This window comes from Hemiscyllium ocellatum, chromosome 8 (genome assembly GCF_020745735.1).
Source record: "Hemiscyllium ocellatum isolate sHemOce1 chromosome 8, sHemOce1.pat.X.cur, whole genome shotgun sequence".
NCBI classification, from domain to species: Eukaryota; Metazoa; Chordata; class Chondrichthyes; order Orectolobiformes; family Hemiscylliidae; genus Hemiscyllium; species Hemiscyllium ocellatum.
In genome coordinates, this window is record NC_083408.1 from 47,200,165 (window position 1) to 47,220,231 (window position 20,067).

Here is a 20,067-nt window from a genome sequence, read left to right on the forward strand (position 1 = left end):
CTGGAGGCTAAGGCCGGTGTGGACTGGAGGCTAAGGCCGGTGTGGACTGGAGGCTAAGGCCGGTGTGGACTGGAGGCTAAGGCCGGTGTGGACTGGAGGCTAAGCCCAGTGTGGACTGGAGGCTAAGTCCTGTGTAGACTGGAGGCTAAGGCCGGTGTAGACTGGAGGCTAAGGCCAGTGTGGACTGGAGGCTAAGGCCAGTGTATACTGGAAGCTAAGCTTGGTGTGAACTGGAGACTAAAACCGGTGCGGACTGGAGGCTAAGGTCGGTGAGGACTGGAGGCTAAGGTCGGTGTGGACTGGAGGCTACGCCCGGTGTAGACTGAGTTGGAAGGACTGTTGTTCTGAACTTTCTAGTTCTCTACTTTCTAATTGATTCCTACGATCTATAATTCTGGACTATTTATTTATTTTTTCTAATTATTTTTCCTAAGAACATGTACTGAAGAATTTGTTTTTATGAACTTTGTAAGATGACCATAAGTGGTGACTTGTAAACATTTCACTGTATCATTTGAGTACATATGACAATACGGCTAAATCAATTTGTTTCAACCCAATTCAATTTACCAACTCTTTGACCTGTTTTATAGTTGTCAGCTCTCCAATATCATTTTTGGATATTGTGAATATTTTCTGGCTTCTTCATGGTAAATGTCCACAAACCTCCCTTATTAAGTAATTGAGTTCATAAGGTTCACATTATGTCTTGCATGTGGAACCAGTCAGCTGATATAATTGTATCAATTGATTGTACCCTAAGTTTTATGGAATCTCGTGGTACAGTGGTAACGTCTCTACCTCTGAACTAGGTGACACAGTTTCAAATCCCACTTGCCACAGAGGTGTGTACCAACATCCTTGAACAAGTTAATTAGAAATATCTCCCTGGGTTTATTGGACCTTTCTGCTAATGCCAAGTTGCAAACTACAGAGTTTGTGTGTCCCTAAACCATGTTGAAGGATGTTGGGTTACTTGTTCTCCACTGAATTTAGAGAATCAAATGTATACTGCTGTCAATGACAGAAAAAGGGAGTGGCCAGTCTGTTACCCTATCTTCCATGTCAGATCATTGAACGTCTTCAGGCACAGCTCTGTAGGAATTATCTCTCTCTAAATGTAGTGCAGTAAGTCACCATTGCTCATTTAGCAGCAAATCTGTGATGTCTCCCAAGAAGCACAAAGTGAGCAGATACATGGGATTGCCACCATTAGCAAGTTTCCCTGCAAGCCCAGGGCATTGGTGAGAGCACACCAGCAATACTGTCTACAGTTTTAGTCACCTTATTCAAGAAAGACTATAAATGCCTTAGAAGCATTTCAAAGAAGTGTTACTGAGCTGATACCTTTCTAGAGATTTCAATCTTATGAAGGAAGACTTTTATCCATTGGAATTTAGAAGAATGAGAAATGATCTTCTTCAAAGTCATAGGATCCTGATGGTGCTTGACAGATTGGGTGTTGAAAGGGTATATATCCCTTTGTTGGAGTTACTATAATGAGGGGGACACAGTGTAAGTAAAAGGGGTTTTCCATTTCCACTGGAGAGGAGGATATTCTCCTTCCAGAGGATTGAAACTCTTTGGAACTCTTTTTCCCAGAGAACAGTTGAAGCATCATCTCCAAATCATAATCATATTGAGTGGGAGAAGCAGGATAGGGTACAATCAATATAACTTATATATTGAAATAATGGTGATGCTGATAACTTCACTTTTATTCTTGCCATATCACCATCACTTATTAGATTACTTACAGTGTGGAAACAGGCCCTTTGGCCCAACAAGTCCACACCAACCCGCCAAAGCGCAACCCACCCATTCCCCTACATTTACCCCTTTACCTAACACTACGGGCAATTTAGCATGGCCAATCCACCTGACCTGCACATCTTTGGACTGTGGGAGGAAACCGGAGCACCCGGAGGAAACCCACGCAGACACGGGGAGAACGTGCAAACTCCACACAGTCAGCCGCCTGAGTCGAGAATTGAATCCAGGTCTCAGGCGCTGTGAGGCAGCAGTGCTAACCACTGTGCCACCGTGCCGCCCACACTTATGTGAAATGAGATGCTGTATACACAGTGGAAAAAGAAACCGCTTGACTTTAATAGCATCCACTTACAACGCATTGAATTAGAGATCAATAAATGATTGCATTGTTAAAGGCATCGTGTGCTATGTTTAAAGAGGGTACACTCAGGAACTGCCCATTTAGGCTTTTAAATAGTGGTGGCGCAGGACAGAGGTAAAAAGGATTCAAGGGCTTTAGTGGAAACAGAAGTAGAAAATGCCAGGATCATTCAGCAGGTCAGAAAGACCCTGATGGCAATGATAAATTTAGGAGATGTAGATTTGAAAGAAATTGAGGCCATAATAAGGGAATATGGACAAAGTGAGTGATTACGGTGTTTCATTATGTAGAGGAGTAGTTTAGAATAAACAGACAATTCTAATAAAAATTGGGATTTTGTATGTGTAAGTTCAAAATACCAAGGAGAGCCATTCTAAATAACATTGGGTTTAAAGTAAACTCTGCAGCTTTTTCTTGACAGGACTGCGGCATGAAGGGCTATGGCATCTTCTTCCCCTACCACTAACCTCTTCCCTCGGTATCCCCAATCCACTTTCCTGAACGCGATCCCCACTATTGAAAGAAAGCCCACCAGCACCGACAAAATTGACCTGCATCAGTTCCCATGGAGAAGGGAGATGTAGCACAAAGGCAGAGGATTCCTGGGGCAGTGAAATGGAGATTGAGTTGGGCAAATAGAAGTGGATTTCTTTACATTCCATTTAGTACCACTTTCTATTGCACCTGACTGGGAGGTAAAAATTCAGCTCACCATGATTCTTTTGGTCTATTTTTCAAGGAATTCATTTAAAGATTTCTGACAATGATTAATAAGATGTATGATTTCCATAAAACACAAAAGTGGCCAACTTTTCAAACAAATTTGAGGATAATTTACAACAGTGACATATCAAACCTTGTAGACGTTTTAGTTAGAACATGTTATAGTGTCCAAGGGTGAAAGAGAACTGGGCTGAACATTGTGCGTATATCTTCTAAACATGCAGTAGCTGGACTTCATTAGAGACATGAATGGCTGTGTTTGGCACAAGCACACTTCTAATGTGCATGGTGAGGAACAGTTTCTCTGTGCTTCTCTTCAACAGGATGATTTTATCTGGTTTACTGATAATGGAGTATGCATTGGGAACTTGACTTGCTTCTCTTTTCTATTTTCAAACTTTAAAAACTAGAATATGTTTTTATATTTAAAAATTAAATTTAAATGGCCTGATACTTGGAGAAGCAATTGAATTATGATCTTAGTTAAAGGTGGAGTGATTTTGTTCGGGTTTAGGTGAAATTAAAACAGTGAGCAGGTTTGCACTATATCTATTAATGGGCGGCACGGTGGCAGCAGTGGTTAGCACTGCTGTCTCACAGCGCCTGAGACCCGGGTTCAATTCCCGACTCAGGCGACTGACTGTGTGGAGTTTGCATGTTCTCCCCGTGTCTGCGTGGGTTTCCTCCGGGTGCTCCGGTTTCCTCCCACAGTCCAAAGATGTGCGGGTCAGGTGAATTGGCTATGCTAAATTGCCCATAGTGTTAGGTAAGGGGTAAATGTAGGGGTATGGGTGGGTTGCGCTTCGGCGGGTCGGTGTGGACTTGTTGGGCCGAAGGGCCTGTTTCCACACTGTAAGTAATCTAATCTAGTAACTGCAACCCAACTTGACATAGCTGAAGCCAATGTAACATGAACCTGACAATTAACTAAAATTTGGCAGCATGGTCAGGAACCCGGGTTCGATTCCACCCTCAGGTGAATGTCTATGTGGAGTTTGCACATTCTCCCCATGTCTGTGGGTTTCCTTTGAGTGCTATGGTTTCCTCATACAGTCCAAAGATTTGCAGATCAGGTGGAATGGTCATGGTTAATGGCCCATTGTGTCCAAAGACATGCAGGCTAGTTGGATTAGCCATGGGAAAGGCAGCATTACGGGGATAAGGTCAAGGGGTGGATCTTGGTAGAATGCTTTTTAGAGAGTCACTGTGGACGTGATGGGCCAAATGGCCTGCTTCCATACTGTAGGGATTCACTGATAAAGGAGAATGGCAATTGGGCAATTCATATATTTGAAATGGACTCTCTTTCACTTGTCAAAGGTACAACAACCGCATAGCCACAAGTACAGATTTTCCACAGGAACGGGATCATTTACCCACTCGTTTGCCAGAGAAGCGTATGTTCGGCAGCCAGGAGCAACTCTCAATGAATGATTGCTTCCTGCTCAGCATGTCGTATCACCAAAGAAAACTCATGGCTCAGATCCTCCAGTCTAGGGATAGTCAGAGCACCCTAAAATGACTCGACAGGACACCTCGGATATCCTGATGCAGTATGTGAGAATTCCTTAGGAACTTTAAACATTCGCTGGGCAATTACTCTCTCACACAAAAAAAAACTGCAACTCTGATTAATAATCATAGTCGTTTCAAGCTCACCTATCTGGAAAGTTATCCAGATAAAATGATGAAGAGCTTTAAGCCCGAAACGACGATTCTCCTGCTCCTCGGATGCTGCCTGGTCTGCTGTGCTTTTCCAGCACCATACTCTCGACTCTGATCTCCAGCATCTGCAGTCCTCACTTTCTCCTAAATAAAAATCAAGACCAACTCATGGGTAACAATAAAGTTGATCCCTCCCACCCTGACTCGTCTAGACTTCTCCAACTTTATTTTCCCCCCATCCTTACCCTGGGGCTTCCAGCTACCCCACCACAACCTATTTCCCCTCCCCGATGCCCCAGCCTGACTACAGCCTGAACCTGACCTATCTCTTCAACTAACCACCTGCCACTCTAACCCCTCCCCCGCTTTTTCTTTCTTTTTGCTTCCATGGGATCAGTGTGTCAATGGCAACTCTCAAGTTAAGTCACATGTAGATCAGACCCGGTAATTCTGACAGTTATCCTTCCCTAAAGGAAACTGATGATGGTTTCTCTCAAAAATTCCTGGTCATTTCTTGATGCCATTACTGGGATTATCTTTCCATCCCAGATTTATTGATTGATTTTAAATTTCACCAGCTACTGTGATTGGATCTGAACCTATATCTCCATGGCCCAGTATTATTACCACTGCCTTTACCATCTTTCACACTTAGCTTACACATTTGTTTAATATAATTACCTTCCTGCTCTGGAAATACTTTGTGTATTTAAATTGGGTTAAACTACCTAAATAAGGCGGTTAATGCTATAATAAAAGGTGTGAGTGCCTTTTACAGGCATTTTCTGTGCTGTCCTCTGTGAAGAATCCTGTACTTGGTAAATTCTGCAGGATTCCTCCATTGGAAGACAGGCCAGAAAAGTTGCAGGTAAGTAACTGTGTAATGATTTGTCTGATCTCTGGCAGAACTAGAGAGTCTGACCCAGATCAAAAAAATGAAGCTACAAAACTTTAGACTCATAGACATGGGCATCTACAGAAAAAATCCCTGGAACTAATTTATTCAGAATTCTTAAATGATTATTGTGTGATTCACCACTGATTTTTAAATGCATGCTCACTTATTTCCACTGGCAGGGCAACCTTTTCCCATGGGCTTGCCCTTTACTCCACGATCAGGGTCCTGAAGCCAACAGAAATAAACCTGCCCTGCCAGTCTCAGTTCACTGTGTTGGAGAGTCAAGCTGCTGCTTGTCCTTTACACACAGCTTCCCTGTAGAGTGCGCAATACTGTATCAGACTCCCAATGACTGCACATTGATGTTTAATGGCTCGCAAAACGTCTTGGGGCATTGTTAACTGTATACAGTCACAACATCTAGGCTATTTAAAACAATCTGTTCTCAACTGCTGCTCTTCCCATGCACATTACAGACTCACAGTTAGGTCAAATGACATTTAAAATATATAGTCTTTCTCTTTTTTACCCTTTTCCCTCCATTCTTCAGACATTTAAGTCCTGCTTCCTAGGTCTTCAGTTTAGCTCTACCTTAAATGTAAGCAGTTGCCCAGATTTTGTGACTGTGTACAGTTAACACTGCCCCAAGACTTTTTGCAAGCTATTGAACATTAACATGCAGATATCGCGAGTCTTATACAGTCTGAGATATCCTGGCCACATAATACAGACTCCTTGTGCTTAGGCCAAAGTACAGGCAATAATATGAGCTCAACTGGATTGGCAAAATAATTTAGAGATGCCAGTGTTGGACTGGGGTACAAAGTTAAAAATCACACAACACCAGGTTATAGTCCAATAGGTTTATTTGGATTGGCAAAATATATGTTTTACAATACCTTCCCAATGGTGAGGTGATAAAACTAGATAATTATCCTAGCGTGAGTTGTTTCTTGATGGGAGTAGACAGATATTAATGCTTACTTTCTGAACCATATTGCTGAGTTCTAATGTCTACCTTCCTGTTGAATAAGTGGAAAAATGCAGGTTATTCTGACACTTAACACGTTATTCATAAATCAAGCTGTGGTTGAAAGCTTTGTCAAAAACTCTTGGTTAAACAGAGGTTATCTCTAAATTTGGAATGCTTACTACTTCATACAACACGAAAATCAATGGTGAATAATGGGATACAGATTTTACTTGGCAACAAGGATAGATTTGCATGGAAACTGTAGTGTTTTCTTTTAAAAAATGTAGGTTTGAGTTACTGATAAGGTTCTATCAGTTAGAGATCAATGTTGTCATGCTTACCAATAAAGAAGAATCTTTGTCCTTCATCATGACAACTGATGCTTATTAGAACTGACTGGTGTACTCTCTGAGGTATTCCATGATATGGCAAATGCCTAGGGCTGAGAGGTGAGGATTTTTTTTAGCAAGCTCTCAAGTTGTGTTGCAAATAGTGGTTCAGAAATCAACACACAAATACTTGAAAAGCACTTTAAAAAATCTTAAGTTTAGAAGATATTAAAGGCTGCAAAAGATCAACTCAGCATTTCTTTCTCTCATTTTGAAGACATTCCTCTTTGTAAAATGCAGCTGTAACTATCCAGTTTGTACAAGGGAATGGTAAGCCAACAGTAAGTTGACTACTCATTCACGGGTCCAGATTGATGCTCTGGAGACCTGAGACAGTGAGCATCCCAGCTGGAGAGCCAACCAGAGGCTCTCATCCCCTCATTTTAGGAAGGTTCACCACATCTTGTTCCATTTGAGGGGCCAATAGTGGGACTTCCCCCAGGACCAATAATCGCACAGATTGAAGCCCCATATGTTCAGAGCTGCCATCCCAGTGGAGGAGGGTAGGTGTTCTGAATGGCAGCAGCAGTAGGGAGATGATGGCTGTTGTCAACATGGCACGCACCTGAGAGTTGGAATCCGTACTGGATCCCAGACCAGGAGGCCGCTGCTGGATCACCTCAGTGTAGAAGAAACTATCTTCAGTTGTTTTGTCTGTGACAACAGTGAGATCAGAAATGAGAATGCTCACTAATGACTGTACAGCTTCCTATGTGACTTATCAGATCATTAAGTCATCTGTGTCCACATAACAAAGGATCTGGACAATGTCCAGACTCAGGACAATTAGTGGCAAGTAACATTCAAGACACTTGGGTGTAAGACAGTTACCATCTCCAATGAGACCGAAAGCATCCATATCCCTTTGTCATTGAATTGTATTGCCATCACTGAACCTTAACCACCCTGGAGGTCACCATTATCAGTGTCAAACTTGACCAGGGACGTCGATATTGTGGCAACAGGAACAGATTAAAGGCTAGGGGTTCTTCTCCGCAAGGAGTAATTTATTTTCTGACTCACTAGAAATTGTCTGTCAATCTACAAGGAGCAAGTCATGAGTGTGATGGAATACTCTCCAATTGCCTGCATGGATGCAGATTCAACAATACTCAAAGAGCTCGACACCATCTAAACCTAATTGATAATCCATCAACTACTAGCTGTATCTTCCAGTGCGTCAATAATTTACAGAGAGATTCCAAAAGGCAGACCTGTAATTTTAAATACATAAAATGATGGAAAAACTCAGCAAATCTGGCAACATTTGGAGAGGAGGAAACAGGGGGAATGTTTCAAGTCCAATACAACTCTTTTTTTTCCAGTTCTCAATAAGTTAAGTGTAAGTTCAGTAAAGATTTTTGGAGGGTTTCTATAGGGTTTCTCGCTATGAGGCCTACTGAAGTTTCAGCATCTTACTAAACTCACCTCAATAATAGTAGCCAACTGCTGCAACATTCGTCATACCTGATTGTAGCCCCATCTTATCATGCACCATTCCCAGTGTAACTCGCCACTCAGTAGATAAGCTGTCGCAGTGCCAGGAGCATCGATGCAATTTTTCCAAGGCTACTGGGAACCTGGAGAAGCACTGGCATTCTGAATCTGCCATGCTCAATGGCAGACAGTTCCTGAACATGTCGGAGAAAGGGAAGATGGAACTCCATTCCCCGACAGGGAGCTGGATGTCCTGCTGCAGGGATTAGTACAAAAGAGGAGCATCCTTTACCCAGAGGGATGGCAGAGGAATCTATGACACCAGATCCTGATAGCCTGTTCCAGGGTCACCACTTGGCTCAGTGCGGTGTTCATGGGTTGGAGGTTCGAAGTACAGTAGGAGGCCAGTGACGTTCTCCGCTGCACCAGGGTAAGTGCCACACTCTTCTGACTGTTAATCAAACTGATTCTGCTCCTGCACCCACCTCCCAACAAAGCTTGGAGGCTGTCTCTCTCACTATTGCCTGCAACACCTTCCGCCCATTGCTCTCAATCCCTGAAAAAAAACCTCAAAACCTCCCTCACCACTTACCCTGCATAGCCTCTGTGCTATCTACTCACTGTGTCAGACCACCTCAACACCTTTCCCCCATCTGCACCAACCACTTTCAGCTCACTCAATCCTTCCTTTTCTCTCATTATAGCAGCAGAGAGCACACAATTACAAAGGGTGTAGAGGGAGTGCTTAACATCCTCAGCCTCTGCAAGGAGAGACATTAACCCTCCTAGGAGAAGACTGGGACTGCTCCTGCAGGAATACCAAGAGACCCATGTGCCACAAGATGAGCAAGTATCACTCTTCATTTCATGCAACGCTCCCATTAACCCTATTGTCAACATGGATCATCACACCCTAATGCTAACCACTGGTTATGATGACTTCTCTCTCCTCGTCTTACAGGTACCACCAGGATATCTGCCATTCCTGCGAGAAACAGCCGGCTCCACCAGATGTCACTTCCTTGACTTCTGAGGAGTACTGAATCCTATAACTCCCTTAAAATCTCAGATACTGACACCTCGGTGGGAACATTGGCCTTAGAAGGTTTGGGGGCACAATCTGGTGAGCACTTCACTGCACCAGCTGCCTGAGGGAGAAACAGCCCAGGTGGCTGGCAATCGGAGGATTGTCAGAGTCTAAGCTGCTGCTCAGCTCCAGGCAAGAATGGCCCTGTGGCATCACCCATCAGGGACTGCATCCATATGCACGGTGAGGAGGAGGGACAGCAGACAGGAATGTGGAAGGCAATGGCCCTCATTGTACAAACAGATCGGGAATGCAGCTACAATGTGGTGACCCAGCTACCTCAAGCATGCATTTCTCTGGCTGCTTCCATGGAAAGGCTGGCGGTTGCCATGGAGAGTCATGTCCAGCACCCTCAATGGTTTGCTGCATAGGGGGCACATACCTGCACTTCATCAGTTCAGCTATTTGTCCTCAGTACTGATGGCATGGTGTCAGGGGGCTGGGGAACCTGGCATGTGCACTGCATGTATCCCTTCCTCACGAAGAGACAGGGCATTGCCAGGAGACATCCAGATGGAGGAAGGACCACTCAGAAGTTGTCGCTCACAATGCCCCAGAGATGGCCTGGTTTACCCAACCTTCAGTCTGCCTGCCCCCTGCAATCCTTGGAATTTGAAGCCAAGGGCAGTCCATTTGCCTAAGGCTGGAAGACCCTCGGATATCTGTATTTGTGATTATATGTTTAGTCATTTGTGTTCACTGCAAATGATCAAGGCGACCATTGCTCTACACAGGTAGAAATGCCAACTGCAGGTTCAAGCATCTGTATCTCCCAAATGGCATCCAGACTGCAGTTAGAAAACTGCTGCTTTCATCCAGCTTTGCTTGTCAGCAATGATTCTTCACAATGAGTGTAGAAAAGACCTTGGCAAGACGTGGCCGATTTCTTCATCAGTTGGCATGGAATAGAAAGATCTCTTTAAAGCTTTGCTAAGATTCTTTGGAACTGTGCATACTCCAAGTTTTCCAGTTGTTTTTTTCAATACAGTTGCCATGGTACTAATTCAGTCTGTAGAAGTTGTCACTTCCTTCACCTTTGGGCTTGACTTTTGGGCTGGACTGATTGTAGCTGGAAATTTCCTCAACGGAAGCTTAATTGATCTCACACGCTTATCTACTGTGAGATTATGTGTCAAGATAAGTGTGGTGTTGGAAAAGCACAGCAGGTCAGGCAGCATCCGAGGAGTAGGAAAATTGACATTTCAGTTAAAAGTCCTTCATCAGGAATATACTGTGAGATTATATTAACCAAGAGACGTCTAAGGGCCATAACCATCTTTTTAATCTTTTGGGATGGGTTAGTGGCCTGCCATACTGTAAATTGCTTCTGGCATGTTTATGGTTTCTAGTCCAAGTGTTAGAATTGGCCCAGCTGAGATAAGTGAATTTTGTTTAATAGCTTCAATCTGAAACTCTGGATTCTCAATTTTCCTTTTGCATTGGGCTTTCGGTTTAATTTGACATCCAGGAATGAATATCGTTCCATCATTTAATTCCAAACTTTACTTTCAAGTGCTGCATTTCGGGTCACCATCTTCAGTCATATTTCAGTGGTCTGCAAAGGTCTTGATGCTGCACAAAGTCTGTCAGACATTTCACATTCACTTGATACTTGCTCTCTGTAGTCACAACCATTTCTCAGTTTTATTTCTGATGATGCCTACTTGTTGTATTGTGTCGAGTGACTCATCACAATCATTTGCAAGCATCTCTCTAGCAGCAAACTTTACAATTTGATTTGCTTCTTTCCGGCCAAGCATTTGCCTATGAAATGATTCAACTTCTTACGTTTAACTCACTGTTTTCCCCTCAGTGGATGTGCTTTCCTTTCTTTAGGGTGTTGTCCTGAATAATATTTACATTCTTTCTTCTGATCTTAATCTTTTTGCTTGCTTTTCTACAACTATTCCTACATTTTCACCAGTGTGTTTTAGTTTCATTCAACACAGAAACAGACCCTTCAGTCCAATCCTCCTTGCTGACCAGGTTTCCCAAACTAAACTAGTCCTATTTGTTTGCCTTTGGCCCATATCCCTCTCAGCCATTTCTATTCACGCACCTCGACAAATGTCTTTTGAATGTTGTAACTGCACATTGATCTTTGACTTCCTCTGGCAGCTCATTCCATATACATATCACCACTATGTGAAAATGTTGCCCCTCAGGTCCCTTTTTAGATCTTGCCCCATTCACCTGAAAATTATGCCCTCCAGCTTTGAACCATCCTACCTTAGGGAAAATACCTTTGCTATTCACCTTATCTATGCCGCTCATAATTTTATAAACCTCTATTAGGTCACCCCTCAACCTCCTACCCTCCAGGGAAAAGGTTGCAGCCTATTCATCCTTTCCTTATAACCTAAACCCTCCAGTCATGGTGACATCCTTGTAAATCTTTTGTGCACTCTTCCCAATTTAATAACATCCTTCCTATTATTTTCATTCTGCCTATAAGGCCTTGGCTGTTCTCCCATTAGTCTGCTTCAGCTGCTGATTAATAACCTCAGAGTTTCTGCACATGTCTATAGATTTCTTGAGAATAAGTTCTTCTTTTCTCAGTAGATAGTGGCTCAGTGGTTAACACTGCTGCCTCACAACACCAGGGTCCCAGGTTTGATTCCTCGGGCGACCTTGTGGAGTTTGCACATTCTCCCCGTGTCTGCATGGGTTTTCTCCAGGTGCTCCGGTTTCCTCCCACAGTCCAAAGATGTGCAGGTCAGGTGAATTGGCCATGCTAAATTGCTCATAATGTTAGGTGCATTAATCAGAGGGAAATGGGTCTGGGTGAGTTACTCTTCAGAGGGTCGGTGTGGACTGGTTGGGTTGAAGGGCCTATTTCCACACTGTATGCTCCCTCAGCAGATTTCCTTCTGCTTACGACAATTCCCATTGCTGATGAAGGTCAACTTTCAGTTTTCTAAATTCTCATGACTTACGTAGATTTATCAGTGCAGTTACATCAATAGTCAATTGTCTCCCTCTTCCCTTGAGTTCTGATGTTGAACACATTCCATTTATAAGTAACATTAAGAAGCTTATTGTGTGTGTATAGAATTCGACACTTTCTGTTCCTCAGCGGGATTTAACCTGCAATAGAGCTTCGAGTACCATTACATTCTCAACAACCCTTAAATGCTCAGTTTTGTTTTACAAGTTAAAGCTTTTGCTATTTCCTATTTTCTCCACTTTCAGTGGCAAGCCTTCCAGTTCTGTCTTCTCTTCCTTTTACTTCCACAGCACCCAGGAATGGAAATTTCATTCCCATATTGACACACTCAGTGATTCAAAGTTGTAGACTTTTTTCTTTTTGTAATTCTTCCATGTTATTTCTTTCAGTGGCTGACTCTCCTACAGCCCTGAAGACCCATACATTTTCAGCGGCACCCATCTGACGCCATATTACAAGGGTTATGTGTTTATTGATTCCCACAGATAGCGCACAAATGCACTTACTGCAAAGAGATCAGGTGGTTACAGCAAGGATACAGTAAGGTTAACCCACGTGGTTAAAGATGCCCTCCAAGGCATCTTGCCCACATCCCACACCTCCGCCCTCAGATCCCACCCCTCCAACCGTAACAAGGACAGAAGCTCCTGGTGCTCACCTTCCACCCTACCAACCTTCGCGTAAACCGAATCATCTGACGACATTTCCGCCACCTCCAAATGGACCCCACCGCCAGGGGTACATTTTCCTCCTCACCCTTTTCTGCCTTCCGCAAAAACCAGTCCTTCTGTGACTACCTGGATCAGGTCCACGCCCCCCCAACAACCCAGCTTTCCGTCCTGGCATCTTCCCCTGCCACCGTAGGATTTGCAAAACCTGCGCCTGCACCTCCCCCCTCACCTCCATCCAAGGCCCCAAAGGAGCCTTCCACATCCATCAAAGTTTTACCTGCACATCCACCAATATCATTTATTGTATCTGTTGCTCCCGATGCGGTCTCCTCTACACTGGGGAGACTGGATGCCTTCTAGCAGAGCGCTTTAGGGAACATCTCCGGGATACACGCACCAATCAACCCAACCGCCCTGTGGCCCAACATTTCAACCCCCCCCCCCTCCCATTCTGTTGAGGACATGGAGGTCCTGGGCTTCCCTCACCTCTGCACCCTCACCATCTGACGCCTGGAGGAAGAACGCCTTATCTTCTGCCTTGGAACACTTCAACCCCAGGGCATCAATGTGGACTTCACCAGCTTCCTCTTTTCCCCTTCCCCCACCTCACCCCAGTTCCAACTTTCCAGCTCAGCACCGCCCTCATGATCTGTCCTACCTGCCTATCTTTCTTCCCACCTATCCATTCCACCCTCCTCTCTGACCTATCACCTTCATCCCCACCCCCATTCACCTATTGTACTCTATGCTACTTTCTCCCCGGACCCACCCTCCTCTCATTTATCTCTCCACCCTGCAGACACTCTGCCTCTATTCCTGATGAAGGGCTTTTGTCGATTTTCCTGCTCCTCGGATGCTGCCTGACCTGCTGTACTTTTCCAGCACCACTCTAATCTAGACTCTGGTTTACAGCATCTGCAGTTCTTGTTTTTACCAACAGTAAGGGCAGCCAATATAACAAGGACAATTTGTCTTTCTGCAAACAATACCAATGTTAAGATATTCAGTCTATTCTAGTTAATCAATATTTTAATGGATTGTAATCTGACATGATTTGTTGCTTTTAAATATGTTGAGATGGGAGTCAGTGGTAGGAAAGTGGAATGATAGTGGAGAGCATGGAAGGAAATCACCATCAGTAATTCAGAGAACACTGGGCTCATTATATATAATAGAACAATTTTCTAGTTATGAAACAATAATTTCTCAATGATTGAACTTATTGTTTAAAATAGACAAGACAATCTTTAATAATCTTATAATATTTAGAGTACTGTCTTCCATTGTTGTGAAATTGCTCGGCTAATTTCATACCATCCTAGATTGTGGGTGGAAGTGACTGGTATTCTTAATCATAGAGGTAAGGATTATAAAATTCTTATCTTAAAATAAAATGTATGTTTGCTTCAGGTATCTTCTGAAATGAAGTGTGTGCCTAAAGACCCTGCTTTAATACGGAATTGGTTCAGATATTGGACAAACAATACCTATTTACCTATTTGTTCCTGTCCTAAAGTGTTGTATGATTATTTTAACCATGTCCCTGTGTTACAGAGAGCTCAGGAGGATGAACTGACAGTGATTCACAAATATTATGAGAAGTCAAAGGAGGAAGAAATAAAGCTCCTGGATAAGCCAGAGCAGTAAGCAATTTATTTTTGATATACTAGTTAAAACAGTGTTGAAATTCTGTACTTCCAGCAGCGAGCTGCATTTATGAAGAGCATGGGTTAGAGTTGGGTGACAATATGGCAATGCCATCTGTACTCTATGCAGGTAAAACTTCCACACTGGCTTAACAAGAACATAGCTTGTATGTGATCATTAATTGTATTGTTGAATTGTGAGAATAAAATATTTAATGTCCATTTCCATGCTTTTGAACAAAATAAAAATAAAATATGATATTCAGTACACAAAAGTTAAAGGATATCAGTTAGTAATAATGTTGGGTTAAAAAAAGTTTAGTTAAGTTTCAGATTACTTCACCAAACATTGTACGATGTCGTGATGTGTATGATTATACAAAGACATTATTTTACTCAGCGTAATAAATATTGCCTTTAAAAACATTAACCATTTAATATAACTTGCTTTAACACATCGACTTTTATTTTAGTATTAACTTATGATACGTCAAAGTCTAAGCATATTTATCTTGATACTAGATTGTATTGAGTTTTGCACCATGTAATTTTCTCCATGATTCTCCTTCTCAACCTTTCTCTTTGCCTGAGGTGTGATGATCCTCAGGGTAGAGCACCACTGGTGGTGTCTCTCTTATGAGAGAGCAGACTGGTAGGACTATGGTGACTTGGCCTTTTCAATTATTGACAATTCACGCCACAAACAAATTGTGTCTATTTTTAAAAAGAAATATTCTGCATTGATTAGCCCGCTTGACTATAAACAATCATAGCTTTGTCTTAAAAGTTACCTCAGTTGGAACAGTTGATGTTATGCTCCTTTGTGTACAAAGTGTAGTTATTCAGCCATTATCCAAAATTCATAATTTTATTTTTGACTACGCACCTTTTAAAAAAAAACATTTTTCTTCTTGTTGGAATCATCTCCAACTACTGCCTTGCCCTTGATTACATGTGGGAGTGATCAGCGAACCACATGTTCTTTTCATGTGAGAATTCTTATAGTGAAAATTATTTGTGTAACTAATGTTCACCAAATCAATTATACACAAAGAATAATTTTGAAGAGATAAGCTTCCTGTTTTAAAATCATTGTTTTCCACAAGTTCCAACGGATGCGATATGTCTTGCTTTCCCGTTGAATCTATCCCTGGCCCTATAAAAGTTTCACAGAGCAAACATTTTCCTCTCTTCATATAATTTTTGCTGCTGTTCAGATATTTTAATTCACTGCTGTGTGATTTGCTGGCAGGCATCATAGGCCTCAAGTTGGAGTTTGAGTGTGCAACAGCAGCAAAGACAAGGAGCGAATTGAGGTGAAGGGGGAACAAGGGTCTGAGTTGAGCTTTTATGCTTGTGTAGTCAGAATGATGGAGCAGGGTGCTCCCAGGCTAAGCAGGAAGACAACCTGGTAAGGTTTGGGTTGAACGTCGAGTAGGAGCAGATATGGAATATCTTGATTAAGAAGAACGGAATTTAAAAGATTTCAATAATCAGTTCCTACTCTTGATCATAAATCTGTGGATAAAACTTAAAACTAAATTGTCAACAACTGCCCGGCCAAGTCAACTGAAGCCCAAAAGTTAAAATGTGAATGATCCTTGTAGCAACAACCTGAAAAAAAAACTCTGAGAACTTTCACAAAAGTTGCTCATGTGACAAAAATATTTTGAGTATTGCTGAAAAGAAAGTTATGTTGCCAGAGCTTTTGGTTTTGCACTCAGTGGAATAAATGCAAAAAATTATAAATTTGAAAGCATTTTACACTTCATGGGGAAGAGTGTTCTAGTTGTTCCCATAGAGAACCAGGGAGTAATACCTCACCATATTCAATTTGTCAACAAATCAGCATCTGTTTTCTCCTGTAACATAATTCAATTATTGGTTTCAAACTTGGCATTCTTGCATTTGTCCTGATGAACACAAGGTAGAATGCTTTGGCAACACGACTATTTTCAGTAACATTTGAGTTCGTGAGCAAAAGAAAATATTTTAAGCACATCCGGGATAAACAAACTTTTCAATCTTTCAGGATGAACAAAGTCTCTGGAAAATGAAGATTATTCTCCTGAATGTTGCAATTTATGTTTTTTTTTAAAAGATCTTAGAACCTTTTCTTTCTTGTGACTGGCCAAGAAGGCAGTGACATAGTCATGTGATGGAAATAATGGGAATGATAGCAGACAAGGGTTTGGGAAGCTTACATTAGAAAGAATTCCAAATATGAAGCTGACATCCATGACTGTGCAAACAAAGTTAGGTGTCCCCGTGAACACATCTTTGCAGGTACAAATTAATTAAAGAAACAGTGGCATGCTACTGAATTGAAATGGAAACAATTTCACCAATTTCATCATGAATTAGCTGAAATGTATTCATGGCAAATTCAGAATTTAGTGAAGCAGATTTCTCTGAGATATGCAAAGTGTGTCCCTACATAAAGTTAACCTTAATTCTCCCAGAAATTTGACAAGAAGTAATGACATTGGGACAACTGGGACTCAGTTTCACAGTGTGCCAAGTTTCCAGTGGTATTTCCAGGACTAGCAACATTGTGATTTGGAGGCACCAGTCTTGGGGAAATGACGTGCGGTAGAATGGGTTTATTTGTTTTCTTCTGGAGACATCAGGAGGAGTACTGCTGCTGCTTCTGACATCAAAAGGCTTTTAATGAACAGCAGTTTTCTGAATTGCTGATGGGGCTGCTCAAGACACAGAAATGCAAGTAAGCTGCAAAACCTGACGAGGACAAACATATATTGGGATATTTGTTCATTTGGACCATCCAGGTCCAAGATGAGACTTATTTCAAGATTGAAATGTAGTTGGAGTTCACAACTGGTGGTCACCAGGAGCCCATTAATAAAAGACACCAACTAATTTAACAGTGGCCTGAATACCCCTGTGGATCGGAAATGAGCCCCTGCCTGCTAAATTAATTTTAGGCCCATAAAAACAGGCACAACAATGTTAAATTTAGTTCCATATAGTGATCAATCAATCACAATAAAGGGTATGGGTATGAAATTGCCAATATAAAGGCAACTAACTTTTAGCTACTTGTTGCACAACAGCTTGAATTAATCAGGGCACAGGCTTTCACTCATTCTTTAATAATTAGTCCATCTTTACTCTGCTGAGTTAGTGATTGCAGCATTTTAGAACCTCGCTTCTTGGAGGTTCAAATCAAAGATGTATTCTTAACAGCCTTGATAAAATATTAATGTCATTGCTTTTCTTACACTGTATTTATGAGTCAATTTGTATAAAAAAAACTAAAGATTCAAAATCCCTTTGTCTGACACAAGTCATTTCTCACTTTTCAATAGGTTCTTGTATGAGTTATCACAGATACCTAATTTCGCTGAACGCACCCACTGTATCATATTCCAGTCTGTTTTCATGGAAGGAATTTCCACAATACGACGCAAAGCAGGCAATGTTCTCCACCTTAGCAAGGTATGATTATCGTAGTGAATCCAAAAATATTGACTTGCCCTCAACCATCTGCTCAGATCCGTTTTATTTTATTTGATTTTGAAATGATGCAAATATATTTGTTAGCCGTCTCTAGCTACAGGTGATGGTAGTGCATATTTGTGAACTACTGCAGCCCATCTCATAATGTTATTTCACTTTATATTTCAGTTTTTCATGAAATATAAGGATTTGGATGAACTACACGCACTGTTATGCGAACTGTGTTGAAAGTTCTTTTTGCAGGAAACACATGTTGTCGATAAAAGGGAACCAATGGATATAATTATCGACTTCCAGAAAGCATTTGATAGAGTGTTACATCAAAGCTTACAGCGGAAAATCGAAGGTCATGCTGTCGCCTGGTTTAGAATACTCCCAAATTGCCTGGATGGGTGCAGCTCCAACAACACTGGAAGCTTGACACCATCTAGGACAAAACGGCTCACTTGATTGGCACCTCATCTATTCTCTTCACCACCAACACTCAGTAGCAGCAATGTGTATTATCTACAAGATGCACTGCAGAAATTCACTAAAGACCCTTAGACAGCACCTTCCAAATCCACAACAACTTCCATATAGAAGGGCAAGGGCAGAAGAAACATTGGAACACCACCACCTGCACATTCCCCTCCAAGCCACTTAGTATCCTATCATGGAAATATATTGCCGTTCCTTCGTTGCTGGATCAAAATCCTGGAATTTCCTCCCTGAAGGCATTGTGGGTCAACCTATAGCAGGTGGACTGCAGTGGTTCAAGAAAGCAGCTCACCACTACCTACTCAAGGGCAACTAGGGATGGGCAGTAAGATGCTGGCCAGTCAGCGATGACCAAATCCCATGAGTGAATGAAAATAAAGTGTAGAACAGTTGGGGGTCCATCTGATGCTCTTTGTCACAGTAGTCAGTTGGATTCTATAATATAAATACAGGCAACACTTTTTCAGCTGCTGTCCAAGGCTAAGTGTGAGGGTAGGATGCCAGGTAGGTATGGGTGCATTGTGCCAGGTAAGTCAGTGGTAGATGGGTAGGGTGCCAGGTGGGAAAGAGATATGGTATCAGGTGAGTAAGATTCTGGGGCAAGTTTTGAAGAGGCTGGGTAAGTGATGACATGTTTAAGATTGTGTGAGGTAGATGAGAAATATTGAGTCGAGTGAGTCAGGGTTCTAATGAGGTGGTTGTGTCCAGTGGTAGGGAAGAGGGGAGTGTCCGATCCCATAAAGAGAGCGGTATCATGTCACATAGAAGGGATGTGTTCATGACTAGTGCTGGTTCTCACAGCAGAGAGGAGGGAAGTTGTGTTTGGATGGGAGGGGGTCAGTTTGCAGGTAGGCTTAGGGGACATGAATTCAGTGGTGGGTCAGGTAGGGTGGGGACCAGCAGTGCGTGGGGTCAGGTCTTGAAATGGGCAAAGGTGACCGACAGGTTTGTAGGGGTGCAGCAAGAGGTAAGAGTCGAAAAGTGTGGTGCTGGAAAAAGCACAGCGGGTCAGGCAACATCCGAGGAGTAGGGGAGTCGATATTTCGGGCATTAGCCCTTCATCAGGAATGTGGAGGGGGAAGGGGGCTGAGAGATAAGTAGTAGGGTGGGGATGGGGCTGAAGAAAGGTAGGTACACCTCTGCCCTATACCTCCCCCCACCGCAACCACAACAAAGGTAGATCCCCCAGTCCTTAAATTCCACCCCATGAATCTCCAGATACAGTGCATTATACCCCACCATTTTTCCCACCCACAATCAGACCCCACCAACAGAGATGTATTTCCTTCCCCACCCCTATTTGCATTCTGCAGAGATTATTCTTTCTGTGACTCCCTCATTAGATCCACCCTCCACTCCTGGCATCTTCCCTTGCTGCTGCACGAATTGCAAAGCCTGTGCCCATACCTCCTCCCTCAGCTCCGTCCAAGTCCCCAAAAGATCATTTCATATCCAGTGGAGGTTTTCCTTCACATCGTCCCACCTCATTTACTGCATCTGTTGCTCTTGATGTGGTCTCTTCTACATCGGAGACACT

The 20,067-nt window shown here is 42.5% G+C and overlaps 1 protein-coding gene across 3 annotated transcripts in view; it reads left to right on the forward strand.

The window, feature by feature from the left end:
• fmn1 (formin 1) overlaps nucleotides 1-20,067 on the forward strand; it is a 376,573-nt gene that overhangs the window by 206,218 nt on the left and 150,288 nt on the right. For all 3 annotated transcript variants that reach the window (XM_060828913.1, XM_060828914.1, XM_060828915.1), the window contains 2 exons: nucleotides 14,479-14,567; nucleotides 17,900-18,029. In XM_060828913.1, coding sequence (XP_060684896.1) covers nucleotides 14,479-14,567; nucleotides 17,900-18,029 — 219 coding nt within the window. The remainder of the gene's footprint in view (nucleotides 1-14,478; nucleotides 14,568-17,899; nucleotides 18,030-20,067) is intronic.